Source organism: Mizuhopecten yessoensis, unplaced genomic scaffold (genome assembly GCF_002113885.1).
Source record: "Mizuhopecten yessoensis strain PY_sf001 unplaced genomic scaffold, ASM211388v2 scaffold8713, whole genome shotgun sequence".
In the NCBI taxonomy this organism is placed as follows: Eukaryota; Metazoa; Mollusca; class Bivalvia; order Pectinida; family Pectinidae; genus Mizuhopecten; species Mizuhopecten yessoensis.
The window spans coordinates 90036-106133 of NW_018407684.1; the positions used below are offsets into that span (position 1 = coordinate 90036).

The 16098-nt window shown below is 38.5% G+C and overlaps 1 protein-coding gene across 1 annotated transcript in view; it reads left to right on the top strand.

Annotated features, from left to right (window-relative positions):
* Positions 1 to 215: 215 nt before the first annotated feature.
* Positions 216 to 16098, top strand: part of LOC110456371 (chondroitin sulfate synthase 1-like) — a 41981-nt gene continuing 26098 nt past the window's right edge. The window contains exon 1 of the mRNA XM_021507067.1: positions 216 to 1523. Coding sequence (XP_021362742.1) covers positions 663 to 1523 — 861 coding nt within the window. The 5' untranslated portion in view covers positions 216 to 662. The remainder of the gene's footprint in view (positions 1524 to 16098) is intronic.

The window sequence follows — 16098 nt, forward strand, 5'->3', positions numbered from 1 at the left end:
TGTGTTTTAAACCGGAAGTGATGTCTCGCTTGACCTATTTTTCAGACGTTTACTTAAGGCCATTCATTCATGAGTAGGTACGCTTGTGAAAAGGTGTGAACATGAATGTAAATAAGGGAACCACATGGTTGTGTCACACTGAGCTGTCACGGCTGAGTCGCACGTGCGAGTATATAACCGGACTTAACATAGAACAGTCTTAGAGCGATCATGGAAGCCGGTCGGCGACTAACTTTACATGTGTATTGCACTTGTGGGAACTTGACAAAAATCTTCAGCGGACTTCTCACGGTTGTGATCCCGTCTACTGTTTGTGTGTCGACAGACCTGGCTGACCTTTGAATCAGGCGATAATCGCACGATGGGACAACAATAGAAAAAGTGTGTTCCCCAGACTGGTTTAAAACTTTCGTTTGACTCTATGGGGAAGCCACATATTATCAAACATGTGTTGAATTGAGTAATAATCAACGTGTTGGGGGGAATATTTCGTTAAAAAGAGTTGTTTAAACATTATGGAGGAAACATTTGATTGGCCGATTTTAACACTTTGCTTGTTCTAACATTAAGAACAATTTGGAAAACTTTTCATTCTTTTTGTCAACTTCATGGTGTTTGTATATTTCACGAATGACTGAAGTCCAGAGTTATTTTGCTAGAGAATGGCTCGAAGACATGGCATCCGTATCAGCCACTTCGCAGGTACAGTGCTGGGTTTACTTTTCGGAGTTTTGCTGTCATCCTGGTGCCGCCAGAGACTTCTACCGTGTTTACCTATGACTGGACCCTGTTGCACAGTACATGTGAATTACCATGTTGACATCGCTGTTGAACATATACAAATTCAAAATGGACAATTTATCGAAAGTGTTGATAATAACATGAAAAATTATGAGGAGAGTTCCAAATCGCATGGAATGGACTTGTCAACTTATATTGATAAAGAAGAAAAGAGTTTTCTATTGATTGGAGTTATCACAGCAAAGAAGTTTTTAGATACACGGGCAGTAGCCGCCTTTCAAACCTGGGCTCAGACTTGTGTTGGAACATGTAAGGTTTTATTTTTTTCAAGTGAAGGTTCGACAACGAAGAGCAAAATTCCTTTAGTAAGTTTAGATGGAGTTGATGATGCATACCCACCACAAAGAAAATCACTGTTGATGTTAAAATATATGCATGATAATTATATCAATAATTTTGAATGGTTTATACGAGCTGATGATGATGTGTTTATCAAGGGTGACAGAGTTGAAAAATTCCTTAGATCTATTAACAGCTCAATGCCACAGTATATTGGACAGGCAGGCAAAGGAAAAAAAGACGAAATTGGAAAATTGCATTTGAATGAGATGGACAATTTTTGTATGGGTGGACCAGGAATAGTGTTCAGTCACGAAACACTTCGTCAAATGTCACCTCATATTGGCAGCTGTCTCCACAATCTCCTGACAACCCACGAAGACGTAGAGGTGGGACGCTGTGTCAAGTATTATGTTGGAATTGCATGTACCTGGGCATTTGAGGTAAGGCACAGTAACAGCTTATAGAACGTAGTTAAGTTATATAAAATGAAGATTGTAGTGAACATGTATGTAGCTTAAATCTCCAAATTGATACTGAAAGGTACCATAAGGTGACTTGTATTTGTTTCCAATATCGGATACAAACATTGTAGAGCAAGCTTTCCTTGTTTGTTACAATTTAGTAGTATAATTGATAGCAAGAGGAACAATCCTTAAAATCTGGTGGAAGACGGGATAAGGTATTTATTTCCTCACTGTAAAGTAACTGTCAAGTGAACATTTAATAAGTCAACCTTTAAGTTATCTTTCGTTGATACACATAATATTAAGCATAGTTTGATATTCGCAGCTGGTTGTTTAAGTATGCACTTTTCCTATGGTATCACGTTATATAATTCACTGTTTTTTGGTTCTATGTATTAATAGAGCTGTGAATGACATTGGTATCAAGATTAACATCAGAGGTTGGTTAAGAAATAAGATTTTATCAGTTTAAAATAACAATAATTCTGTCTGGTGCACTTAAAATTTGTTCCTGATGTCATTTCAAGCAGGACAATATTGTAAGTGAGTCCATGTGGGAAATAGGATTTCTACGTCAAATAATATTTGACAGTTGATCTACATACAAATTTTTAAATGTTTACTGGTATGTTTTGTATGTTGTTGGCGAGATGGGGTATATAGGTTTTAGTTTAATTTTGACATATTTCCATTTCAATAGTTTGCCAAAGTGCTCTATGAACAGTATAGGTAGCAAGGTGTCTATTCAAACTGTCATTATTTGCGCCTGGCTGTTATGAGGATGTAAAACCCCAAACACCTGTAACATATACTCCATCATCGTCCTTACAGGACACTGATCTTACTTATCTTGAGGACCTATTCATCAGATGTAGGTCACTGTAATCTATTTTTTCAGCTTCATTGTCTTTGGTTAAATTAGTGTTAGTGGTAAATTAGGCCTATTTATTTGGTAAGATTGTTTAGTTTCATCAAAGCAGGGCATGTCATTTGTACAACATTTTAAAGTTCATTTCTAAAAAGACCTTTATGTGTCTTTAACACAAATTATGGTAGATTTCAATGTATTGTTACTTTCATTGTGTGAGTATACTAAAACAAGTATAGGGATTTGTGTGCACTTTTGTTGCTGCTAGTATCTTCCATGTTTCCCCTTCAGAATAAGAACAAAATTCCTTAGATTGTGGTATTTGCTTTTCAACCTGCAATGCTAGTTAATAAACAAGTAGCATAAAATGGTTAACATTCTAGCTTCAGTTGTAGACCCGGTTTAATAAGCATATATATAATCTTCCCTCCAAAGTCACACTTGTTTATTATCTCTAGCCCTTGACAATATCATCCAATTTTCAAAAAAGGGGTAACTTTTTAAAAAGCTGGATAGATCCCTATCGTATACATGTACATATTGTATACAGTGAAATTTTTTAGAGATAAATATCTAAGAAGTGGGGGCCACTTAGTTCAAATTGTTGTCATTTTTAAGTACAGTACAATGTACATTTTCTGGGATTTCCTCAGTTACAGTAGTAAATGCACACACATCATATTTTGACATTGACCCCTAAAATAAATTGAAGATTATTGATATGGAATGACAAATATACAGTGCAGCAGTATGAGAGGTCAAGATGTTTTTTAATAATTATAAAAATGATAATGAAGACTGCATGTATTTAAATTTAATACTCACTGATTCATTCCTCTAAAAATGGACATAAATTTGTGTAATCTATCTGAGACTGATTAAATTATATCAAGGAAACTAACATCATAGGTAACAAATTACATAGTATCTAATTTCATAAAACATGTGACACACTCAGGCTGATATCAAATTAATTGAAGTTATTACATAGAATTTCCATTCTTACATGTCACATGTCATGATGTGTATATGATATTTTAAGTTAAATGACTTAAAAGTCATGATTATATATCCCTGCAATTCAAGTACTGATGGGAGAGTAAAGGCTTTGTATCTTAACCTTATCACCACTGCAGACCATAATGGACTCATCCAGATCAATGCATTGTTGAGTCTACTAAAGTTGCATAGGGGTGAAAGGGTTAACTGACAAAAGCTATGGTAGTATATACGTATCATAGGAGACAATAACATGATAACTTACACCAGTTTTCAAAAAGGAAAGGGGAGTACATAAAGGCTGTTATACATAGGTTAACATAACATAATGGTCATCCTAAATGTGTTCTAACTCAAATATAGACACTGCTAGAAATTACTGTACTATGTTAAGCTAGGCCTTAGTAGTATTTAACTAACTGATATCCCCTGGACCAATCAAATTCTAAAGCACTAGGTCACACTGTAGTGTAGTACTACACATGTGTTTTATAAACACCTGATACTGTAATATATTACATGATACATAAGTAGTATAACTTATAGTACTACATTGAAACAAAGGAAAAAGCTGTATTGGTTGTAAAATACACATGGAAGAATGTAATGCACTTTTAGAACCAGTATACACATTGCATAAATGTAGTTGTATGTGTATAATGCATGACGACATGGACAATCCGTGTGTTAATTCTTAAAACATGTGTTATTGCTTGTTTAGAGGAGTCCGCAAACTAAATCTATGAACAGTACTGATTATGAGGATGGGAATTGGGATCTGTTAGAAAACAGATCAGCCCCAGTATTTAACAGACTTCTTGGTGATAGCTTGATCTTCAATGGGATGGCGGTTCTGGTCTCAATTTCCGTCACCACTGGTTAATGCTGGTTGAGGTACAAGTACATAAGTAAACAATATAAGGCTTGACAGGTCACATTGCATGATCCTTTAGCTTAATATGAGCCAACTATTTTCATGTAACATGGGGGTGTCTTTCTTTGCCGGCCCGTAATAGATATGTGAAATATAAGAAATATTACAAATGACCTGCCGATCCCAACATCTGAGACCTTAGTTATTATAATTTATTGCTGTGAAAAGAAAAGATATACCAGGTATATGCTGTCAGTACCCGTTATATCTTTTCTTCTTGTACACTAAATTAAAATGTACAAATTTTTCATTTTGTGTTTCTCGTTTCATTTACTTTTGAGCAATTTCTATGGGATATGTGTTGGGCAGAATTTTTGTTTTTCCTTTAAAGAATTTATATAAGTTATCATGTAAATTTTCCCAGATTGGTTTAACATTTTTCAAATCAAAAATGATATGAATTCATCAATTTTGTCACAAAAAAGGCCTATATATCTAATGCATTGGCAAATGTTTTGATTGTTGTGTGTGAGAAAGTATAAATGTTTGTGTAAATTTTGTAAAAGTGTCACAATGAAATGGCACAGGCCACTTTAGTAAGAAAACAGAGAAATCCTAGCTGCTACGCTTTGCAAATCTTGACATTCTATTTGAAGTTTTTGTGCCTTGTTTGATGCTACACCTGTCCCTGTTTTGGTTCTTTATTTTCTTTAATACTGATGCTGTACAGTTCCTGTCAATGATGTTTGTATTGTAGCATTCTGTTTGCGTTTAGTGTCTATGGTTTCTTTGTGCACTATTTAACTTTTTTTTACATTAACAATACGTTATTCTCTGCACACAAGTCCTTGCATTGACATAAGGATTTTAAAAAAAAACTACAGCATATCTGTATCACAATGTATAACCATGTGAAGTTTCAGTTTGAACTTCTGGTTCTTGAGATATTAATCACCAAGTGGTAACAGACAAACAGATAGACAGACGGACATCATGATTACAAATTGCATTTTCAGATCCTGAATTAATTCTGACCAACTTTGTTAAGATAAAAAATAATTTGGTCTTATGATAAACCTTTGACAAGATAACCTTGACTTTTGGAAAATTGACTTCTTGTTGGTTTTGACCAGCTGGCATCTTGAGGGTCATTGATTACTTTTACATTACATGGGTATAGATTATACAGAAAAACCCTGTTGTAATGCCTCCCGTTAAACCGCCAAACCCGCATACTGCCATTAATTTACTCAGAATGAATTCCCCCAATGTTAATGCACCCGTTGTAACGCCAAACCCACATACTGCCATCAAGCCATCATATTCTCAAAACAAATGGTTAAAATCACACTATTTTGATATTGTTAAATACCGCCAATTTGAGTCGAGTACAGGAATGTTACGTACGTATGTACATTTTGTTACACATGACTGCCGACTGACCAAGTAATCAGCTGTGTGCTTTGCACGCTCAACAATTTGATACATTTAGTTACAATTTTGAAAAAAATGTATTCTGAAGTGAATTATTATCTTTTATCACTTGGGTTTAAACTATAAACCCGATGTACCGTCAAACTTGTTGTACCGCCAAAATGACAGAGGACAGAAGGTGGCGGTATCACAAGGTTTTACTGTATGGGTAAGTTTCCCTGTCCAATTTTAGCATTGCTTAATTTTCCCCTATTTCAGTTAAAAATTCCCCCACTTATAACTAAAATACTACCACAGATCTGTCTTTGTTTTGGTTTGGTGTTTTTTTCTGTCAGTTTGACGACTGAGTGATTAATTTCATTTTGCATGTGTTCATGTTGTCACTGGCCCCTTTTGTACTCCCCCCCCCCCCTGACTCCAGCCTGTAACCCTCGCCGAACGGGTCATGAGCCTACAGCACATATTTTTCCCTATTTCAAGAAAAGGTACTAACTTCCTTTTCCTGCATCAATCCCTGTATTAACTATTTTGTTAAGAATGTCCTTGACATCTAATTGGGAACTACATGTTTCTTCAAGGTCACAACCTTGTCATTTTCTCAGGCATTTTCACCCAAAGTCTTGACTCTTAGTTAGGGCAGTCAGTGGAGGTCAGACTGTCAGATTCCAACCTAGGCTCGTTGGTATTCACTTCAACATTTGGCAAACATTGCAATAGCACTCATTTCAATGTTCCGCAGCAACATCTAGAGAACACTCACTTCATCCTTCAGGAACAATAACAACTACATAAAGCATTCATTCAGCCTTCAGCATCAATTATGGAGTACCAGAGGAATCTTTTCAGTCTTCAACAAAACAAAGTTCATCTCATCATTCAACAACAACTTTAGAGTTTTCATTTCGGCATTCAGCAACAACTTTAGAGCATTCTTTTAAGGATCTAACAACATTATAGAGACAACTTGGGGTGTGGAGACTCAACGTCCCTGTAAGGAAGTCAGTTCCATAGTGGCAATAGGGATCCTGGGGTGGATACCTAACAACAGGGGGGTGGAGACTCAACGTCCCTGTAAGTGAGTCAGTTCCATAGTGGCAATAGGGATCCTGGGGTGGATACCTAACAACAGGGGGGTGGAGACTCAACGTCCCTGTAAGGAAGTCAGTTCCATAGTGGCGGTAGGGATCCTGGGGTGGATACCTAACAACAGGGGGGTGGAGACCCAACGTCCCTGTAAGGAAGTCAGTTCCATAGTGGCGGTAGGGATCCTGGGGTGGATACCTAACAACAGGGGGGTGGAGACCCAACGTCCCTGTAAGGAAGTCAGTTCCATAGTGGCGGTAGGGATCCTGGGGTGGATACCTAACAACAGGGGGGTGGAGACCCAACGTCCCTGTAAGGAAGTCAGTTCCATAGTGGCGGTAGGGATCCTGGGGTGGATACCTAACAACAGGGGGGTGGAGACCCAACGTCCCTGTAAGGAAGTCAGTTCCATAGTGGCGGTAGGGATCCTGGGGTGGATACCTAACAACAGGGGGGTGGAGACCCAACGTCCCTGTAAGGAAGTCAGTTCCATAGTGGCGGTAGGGATCCTGGGGTGGATACCTAACAACAGGGGGGTGGAGACCCAACGTCCCTGTAAGGAAGTCAGTTCCATAGTGGCGGTAGGGATCCTGGGGTGGATACCTAACAACAGGGGGGTGGAGACCCAACGTCCCTGTAAGGAAGTCAGTTCCATAGTGGCGGTAGGGATCCTGGGGTGGATACCTAACAACAGGGGGGTGGAGACCCAACGTCCCTGTAAGGAAGTCAGTTCCATAGTGGCGGTAGGGATCCTGGGGTGGATACCTAACAACAGGGGGGTGGAGACCCAACGTCCCTGTAAGGAAGTCAGTTCCATAGTGGCGGTAGGGATCCTGGGGTGGATACCTAACAACAGGGGGGTGGAGACCCAACGTCCCTGTAAGGAAGTCAGTTCCATAGTGGCGGTAGGGATCCTGGGGTGGATACCTAACAACAGGGGGGTGGAGACCCAACGTCCCTGTAAGGAAGTCAGTTCCATAGTGGCGGTAGGGATCCTGGGGTGGATACCTAACAACAGGGGGGTGGAGACCCAACGTCCCTGTAAGGAAGTCAGTTCCATAGTGGCGGTAGGGATCCTGGGGTGGATACCTAACAACAGGGGGGTGGAGACCCAACGTCCCTGTAAGGAAGTCAGTTCCATAGTGGCGGTAGGGATCCTGGGGTGGATACCTAACAACAGGGGGGTGGAGACCCAACGTCCCTGTAAGGAAGTCAGTTCCATAGTGGCGGTAGGGATCCTGGGGTGGATACCTAACAACAGGGGGGTGGAGACCCAACGTCCCTGTAAGGAAGTCAGTTCCATAGTGGCGGTAGGGATCCTGGGGTGGATACCTAACAACAGGGGGGTGGAGACCCAACGTCCCTGTAAGGAAGTCAGTTCCATAGTGGCGGTAGGGATCCTGGGGTGGATACCTAACAACAGGGGGGTGGAGACCCAACGTCCCTGTAAGGAAGTCAGTTCCATAGTGGCGGTAGGGATCCTGGGGTGGATACCTAACAACAGGGGGGTGGAGACCCAACGTCCCTGTAAGGAAGTCAGTTCCATAGTGGCGGTAGGGATCCTGGGGTGGATACCTAACAACAGGGGGGTGGAGACCCAACGTCCCTGTAAGGAAGTCAGTTCCATAGTGGCGGTAGGGATCCTGGGGTGGATACCTAACAACAGGGGGGTGGAGACCCAACGTCCCTGTAAGGAAGTCAGTTCCATAGTGGCGGTAGGGATCCTGGGGTGGATACCTAACAACAGGGGGGTGGAGACCCAACGTCCCTGTAAGGAAGTCAGTTCCATAGTGGCGGTAGGGATCCTGGGGTGGATACCTAACAACAGGGGGGTGGAGACCCAACGTCCCTGTAAGGAAGTCAGTTCCATAGTGGCGGTAGGGATCCTGGGGTGGATACCTAACAACAGGGGGGTGGAGACCCAACGTCCCTGTAAGGAAGTCAGTTCCATAGTGGCGGTAGGGATCCTGGGGTGGATACCTAACAACAGGGGGGTGGAGACTCAACGTCCCTGTAAGGAAGTCAGTTCCATAGTGGCGGTAGGGATCCTGGGGTGGATACCTAACAACAGGGGGGTGGAGACTCAACGTCCCTGTAAGGAAGTCAGTTCCATAGTGGCAGTAGGGATCCTGGGGTGGATACCTAACAACAGGGGGGTGGAGACTCAACGTCCCTGTAAGGGAGTCAGTTCCATAGTGGCGGTAGGGATCCTGGGGTGGATACCTTAATGGTATTCAACATTACATTTTGTACCGGATTCATTGGTGTTGTTGCTCATTTCAACAACTACATAAAGCATCAATTTCAGCAGTCAGTAACATGTTTAAGAGATTTCATTTCAGCGTTCAGCAACACTTTAGAGAAATCATTTCAGTTTCAGCTTGATACAACAACGACTAGGTACATAAAGGTACTGACCTTTAACAACATGGCATAGCAAACACATTTTATTTCTTGATATTCTACCTTCAGACACATGGATTTAATTTTGACTTCAAAACATTATCAGTACCACAAATGTATATAACTCAATTCCACTATGAAAAAATAAAATTTCTATTAAAATGTCACCACAAAGAAAAGTTAAGCCATTAAAAACACAGTTATGTTTTATGGAAGATGGTGTGATATAATTCAAGTTTATTATATGATAACCTTTATGACATTCTCACCTTGTGGTATAATTTCTTTTCATCATAGTGTTTTGTTAGTTTGATAAGCAATGCAATGATACTGTTGATCAAACAGGTCTTTAGTCACGACTTTAACAGACATTCGTTGTAATAGATCACTACCTCAAAATGGTGTAAGCGCTGATTTTGTACCAAGAAACTTTCATCCTATCAAATATTCGCCCTTCATAGGAAAAATGTTCACCCCGTGTTAATGTTTCCCTAAAATGTAATAACTATCTAGGGTATGCTGTACTTTATTCAGTGTTATGATGAATTCGCCCTTATTGTGATGGGTGAAAAAGGTGGAAATCAAACTGTGGCCAGTAAACAGTATGCCATTCTGTCTCAATGCTAACAAGTGTACCCAGGTTTTGTTTGCATTGATGAAATATTATATCGGGTTAGTTAATCAATTGATCTTTGTCTTAGTGGTGTGCGTTTGGTTTGGTAAATGAATCTTTTTCCTAGTCCAATAACATCTTCAGTTTGTTGTGTGCAGGACATAAGAAGGCTCCAGAGAACCACTTTATTTAAAGCTGTACATGTAGGGTTGGTTGAAGACCTGGATCAACGTTTCCTTTACTAAGGTTATATAGATATGTCCGATGCCTGTCTAATAATTAAGTTCTGATCCATAGTTTAATTCAAATACACAGTAATGTGTAATAAAACCCCTGCTCTAAGGTTAAGCACCTAGAGGAATGTGATTCTGGAGTAGTTTATCGATGACAGCTTTGATGTATAAAACTGTTGTATCAAAACAGTGGGAAGACTTAGATACATGTTGGAGCAGGAATCTGGGCCAGCACCTAGATACAGAAGGTCTGACCCACTTACCCACATACTGGCACCAAGTGGGCTCTTTTATTATGGAATTGATACGGATATATTTTGATTTTTTCTGTAGGTTATGAGAATATAATACTGTTGTAAAAAAATGGATATTTTTGTATGATAGTATACTAACTGCACCATCATTGTGGTGTGTTAGCATTTCACATTACCATCATCCCCAACATGCAGTGATGTGTGGTGGTTACAGGCTTCCTCATCTCCTTCATTGTCGACTAGATAGAATGTCGGTTCAGTGTCCTGTATATATCTCACTACATATGTATGTGGTGACTCCTACCATAGTTAACACAATAAGTGGCTACCAGTTTACCATAGTAAAAACAAAAATTGTACTACCATAGTTAACACAATAAGTGAACTAAAATAGTTTATAAGTGGACTACCCTAGTTCACAAAATAAGTGGAAACAGCTTACATTGTTTGCACTTTGTTATTGATTGATTATTTATTAATGTCGGGCTGATGATGATCTGATAAGAATATTTAGAGCTGTTAATTCTGAAAATCAACTAAATTTTGTCAGTAACGATCAACAGTAGTTACAGTACACAAACAAAAGACAAGAAAAGAATTCATGGTTTCATAGAAACTTACAAAGACGGTTTGAAAAACAGAATTACATGTAATAAGTGTGCACATAATGAAACACTTGCACCATATGTAAAGGTTATTGCATGGTTTTCGAGTAACAAGGGATTTATTCCACCCGAGCGAAGCGAGGGTGTATAATAAGTCCCGGGTGACGAGAAATCATGCAATAACTGGCTTACTGCATGCTTCCCAACTCGAACAAAACAGAAAAGTTGAGTAAAAAATGTTCACCTGGACAATCTTTTTTACCTACCCTACACTGCAGATAATTTACATGTACCTATGTGAGTGAGTACTAATCATAACCAGGTAAGATTCTCAATAGCCCAGTCTGAGTGTATCCTTCATAATGGATACAAGTGTTTTTGGATTACTTTCCAGGTCCAGTGTCAGGGAAGGTAAGGAGTGTCTGTTCAAAATCCGGGAAACAATGTTGAATTTCTGACTACATTTTCAGTTTAATTTTCAAGATGTGGCAAAGGTACAGGATATTGAAACCATTTTCATATATACAATGTAAGCGTTTATCAATCCCTAAGGATTTCCAGTTCTTTCAATGAAGGATATATTTGAATGTGCAATTTTGTATAAAGGAACAGCTCCTTAAGATAATAAACTTTTCCGGGAAATGCTTATCCTCTCACGTGATAAGGAAATCTGTTTGTGTTTTTCAGTCATGAAATTACCATTTTTAACTTTCATTTTTTCCCCTTATTTGAAATGTGTCAACTAAGTTTATCCTCTATTGTATTGACTTCATCGTTACTCACTGATTGATTATCTCCCCTTTCTTACAGCATTTGTGGCCACAGTCCACTGGGCACACCCCCTTTCATGGTCATGTAATCATGATTGGCCTTGAAAGGGCATCATGTGTGCAGTGGACTGTGGTAGCAAGTGATTTATTGCCCACACTTTTCCATTGTGAGAGGTGGGAAGTATGCAGTAAGTTCCTGTACTGTTTACTACCAAAAGCCTACTAAATAGCTTATACAAGTAGTAGACCTGTGAGAGGTAAATATAGGAGTTTATTAGGATAGGATATATATTTACAATATACAAAATTGCCTACAGGACAACAGTACTATTTATATATTCTATATTTGTAGTTCATGTGCAAATATGATTCCTGTCCAAACATTCAAAGAACATACGACAAAAACATTCAATACTGTAATATAAATTGTAAAACTGTTGGTCATATACATAAATTTTAACTGTTGATTGATTCTGTATTTACATCTCAATTTCCCTTTACCTTTGAGATGAATTAATATGAAAAAACAAGTTGAGTTGACATTGCGTGCTATTCCAATAAGGTTTTTGTAGCTTGGTCCGCTTGAAGTTTTGACTCTGCTAGAGGTGAGGATGTCTGGAGCGATGTTTGTGTCAAATGATATGTACCTGTGCTATGAGGTACAGGCACCCACAACATGGTTTTAAGTCTAGTAGAATTGGAGACATCCAGGGGTACAGGTTTGTGACTGTATCCAGGTGTAAAGGTTTGTGACTGTATCCAGGTGTACAGGTTTGTGAGGTAACCAGGTGTACAGGTTTGTGACTGTATCTAGGGGTACAGGTTTTTGAGGTAACCAGGGGTACAGGTTTGTGAGGTAACCAGGGGTACAGGTTTGTGAGGTAACCAGGGGTACAGGTTTGTGGCTGTATCAAGGGGTACAGGTTTGTGAGGTAACCAGGGGTACAGGTTTGTGACGGGTAACCAGGGGTACAGGTTTGTGAGGTAACCAGGGGTACAGGTATGTGAGGTAACCAGGGGTACAGGTTTGTGAGGTATCCAGGGGTACAGGTTTGTGAGGTAACCAGGGATACAGGTTTGCGACTGTATCAAGGGGTACAGGTTTGTGAGGTAACCAGGGGTACAGGTTTGTGAGGTAACCAGGGGTACATGTTTGTGAGGTAACCAGGGGTACAGGTTTGTGAGGTATCCAGGGGTACATGTTTGTGAGGTATCAAGTTGTACAGGTTTGTGACTGTATCCAGGTGATAAGTTTTGTAAGGTAGGAAATGGAGGTGTTTGGTTGGCTGGTTTTGTTTGTGCACTAGCTGGTGCATGGTTTTGTTGGGAGAAATGACATAAGAAGGGAAGCTTTCCAAAACTTATAAAATATAATTTCTCAAAGTATTATCTAGGTATGGTGAAGCTGTCATTTTCACCCCATTAAGTTTGTAACTCCCCTCTTGTGTGTTTTATGCATCCTCATATGCCCCCAAACTGTCAGCTGTTAACTGATGGGGAACCCCCTCCCTGATTTATGTAGGGTTTGGTCACTGACCTACTATGAGGTACATGTATTAGTTACCCTGTAGTATAACTTAGCATCACACACGACACCAGAATGATACAGGAAGATGAACAGAAAATGGTTATCTTAAAGCCCCGAGAACCAAAATTTGGCAAAACTGTGCGACATGATAGTGAATACATAACTAAATAATCAGATAGTAGTTTTCCATCATATTCTCTGGGTAACAACATAGTTTGTAGTAGTAGAAGAAAACAATCTGTTCAAATAATTGTGTGAGTGGGTTGTGGGGGAGGGGGGTAGTTCCCAGTGGTAAAGTTAGTTAGGAAAAGTTTATAAATTTATTACTACATATAAAACACCACTGAAAAATCCCAGATATTACTTCCTATACCCTACTGATCAGAAAACTGTGTGTTACTGCTGACAAAGCTGCCACCCAGCGTGACAAATGTGTTCGGAAGCCAGGTCAGGGCAGCTTGGCAAATATTTCTTTCCTGTTGCAATGTAACATACCATTTGTACAAAAAGACGGTGATTTATTAACTGATTAGACAATGGTCTTGGCCTTACCACATAAAATATATCATAAAAGCCAACCACATGCAATGTATGTGTAGAAGTTACAGCCACATACTATCTAAGTTGTCAATAGGACCCGGCACCCTGCGCCTTGTCACCAGATACTCTGTCTTGTGTTGCTGACTACTTTTCTGTCATCACCTATACATTTTAACCTGGGAAGTCTAGGTATGTCACTATACATTTTAACCTGGGAAGTCTAGGTATGTCACTATAAATTGCGGCTTAGTTTTTCTTTAAATTTCCCTGACAGCAATGTTTTGATGACACTGGTACAGTGTGTCAGACAATAATATGCAACTATATTTTGAGGTTTCAACATACATGTATTTGGAGAAACTATAACCAGGTACAATGTAATTACAGAAACTATAACCAGGTTCAATGTAATTACAAAAATAACAACCAGTTACAATGTAATTACAGAAACTATAACCAGGTACAATGTATTTACAGAAATAACAACCAGGTACAATGTAATTACAGAAACTATAACAAGGTAAAATGTAATTACAGAAACTATAACCAGGGACAATGTAATTACAGAAACTATAACAAGGTAAAATGTAATTACAGAAACTATAACCAGGTACAATGTAATTACAGAAACTATAACCAGGTACAATGTATTTGCAAAAACTATTACCAAGTACAATGTAGTTACAGAAATAACAACCAGGTACAATGTAATTACAGAAATTATAACCAGGTACAATGTAATTACAGAAACTATAACCAGGTACAATGTAATTACAGAAACTATAACCAGGTACAATGTAATTACAGAAACTATAACCAGGTACAATGTAATTACAGAAACTATAACCAGGTACAATGTAATTACAGAAACTATAACCAGGTACAATGTAATTACAGAAACTATAACCAGGTACAATGTAATTACAGAAACTATAACCAGGTACAATGTAATTACAGAAACTATAACCAGGTACAATGTAATTACAGAAACTATAACCAGGTACAATGTAATTACAGAAACTATAACCAGGTACAATGTAATTACAGAAACTATAACCAGGTACAATGTAATTACAGAAACTATAACCAGGTACAATGTAATTACAGAAACTATAACCAGGTACAATGTAATTACAGAAACTATAACCAGGTACAATGTAATTACAGAAACTATAACCAGGTACAATGTAATTACAGAAACTATAACCAGGTACAATGTAATTACAGAAACTATAACCAGGTACAATGTAATTACAGAAACTATAACCAGGTACAATGTATTTGCAGAAACTATAACCAAGTACAATGTAGTTACAGAAATAACAACCAGGTATAACAACCAGGTACAATGTAATTACAGAAATTATAACCAGGTACATGGTAATTACAGAAACTATAACCAGGTACAATGTAATTACAGAAACTATAACCAGGTACAATTTAATTACAAAAACTATAACAAGGTACAATGTATTTACAGAAATAACAACCAGGTACAATGTAATTACAGTAACCAGGTATAATGTAATTACAGAAACTATAACCAGGTATAATGTAATTACAGAAACTATAACAAGGTACAATGTATTTACAGAAATTACAACCAGGTACAATGTAATTGCAGAAACTATAACCAGGTACAATGTAATTACAGAAACTAAAACCAGGTACAATGTAATTACAGAAACTATAACCAGGTACAATGTATTTGCAGAAACTACAACCAGGTACAATGTATTTACAGAAACTATAACCAGGTACAATGTAATTACAGAAACTATAACCAGGTACAATAAATTACAATGCAATCATAAACAAGGGATGTGCAGAACTTCCCAAGAAGTCATTAATACAACCATGAACAATGTATTTGCAAAAGTAGTAAAACATGATGTCCAATTCAACCATGTACAAATTAATGTATGTTACAGCCATGATGTCCAATTCAACCATGTACAAATTGATGTATGTTACCACCATGATGTCCAATTCAACCATGTACAAATTAATGTATTTTACAGCCATGATGTCCAATTCAACCATGCACAAATTAATGTATGTTACAACCATGATGTCCAATGCAACCATGCACAAATTAATGTCTGTTACAACAATGATGTCCATTCAACCATGTACAAATTAATGTATGTTACACCATGATGTCCAATTCAACCATGTGCAAATTAATGTATGTTACCACCATGATGTCCAATGCAACCATGTCCAAATTAATGTATGTTACAACCATGATTTCCAATTCAACCATGTACAAATTAATTTATGTTACCACCATGATGTCCAATTCAACCATGTATAAATTAATATATGTTACAACCATGATGTCCAA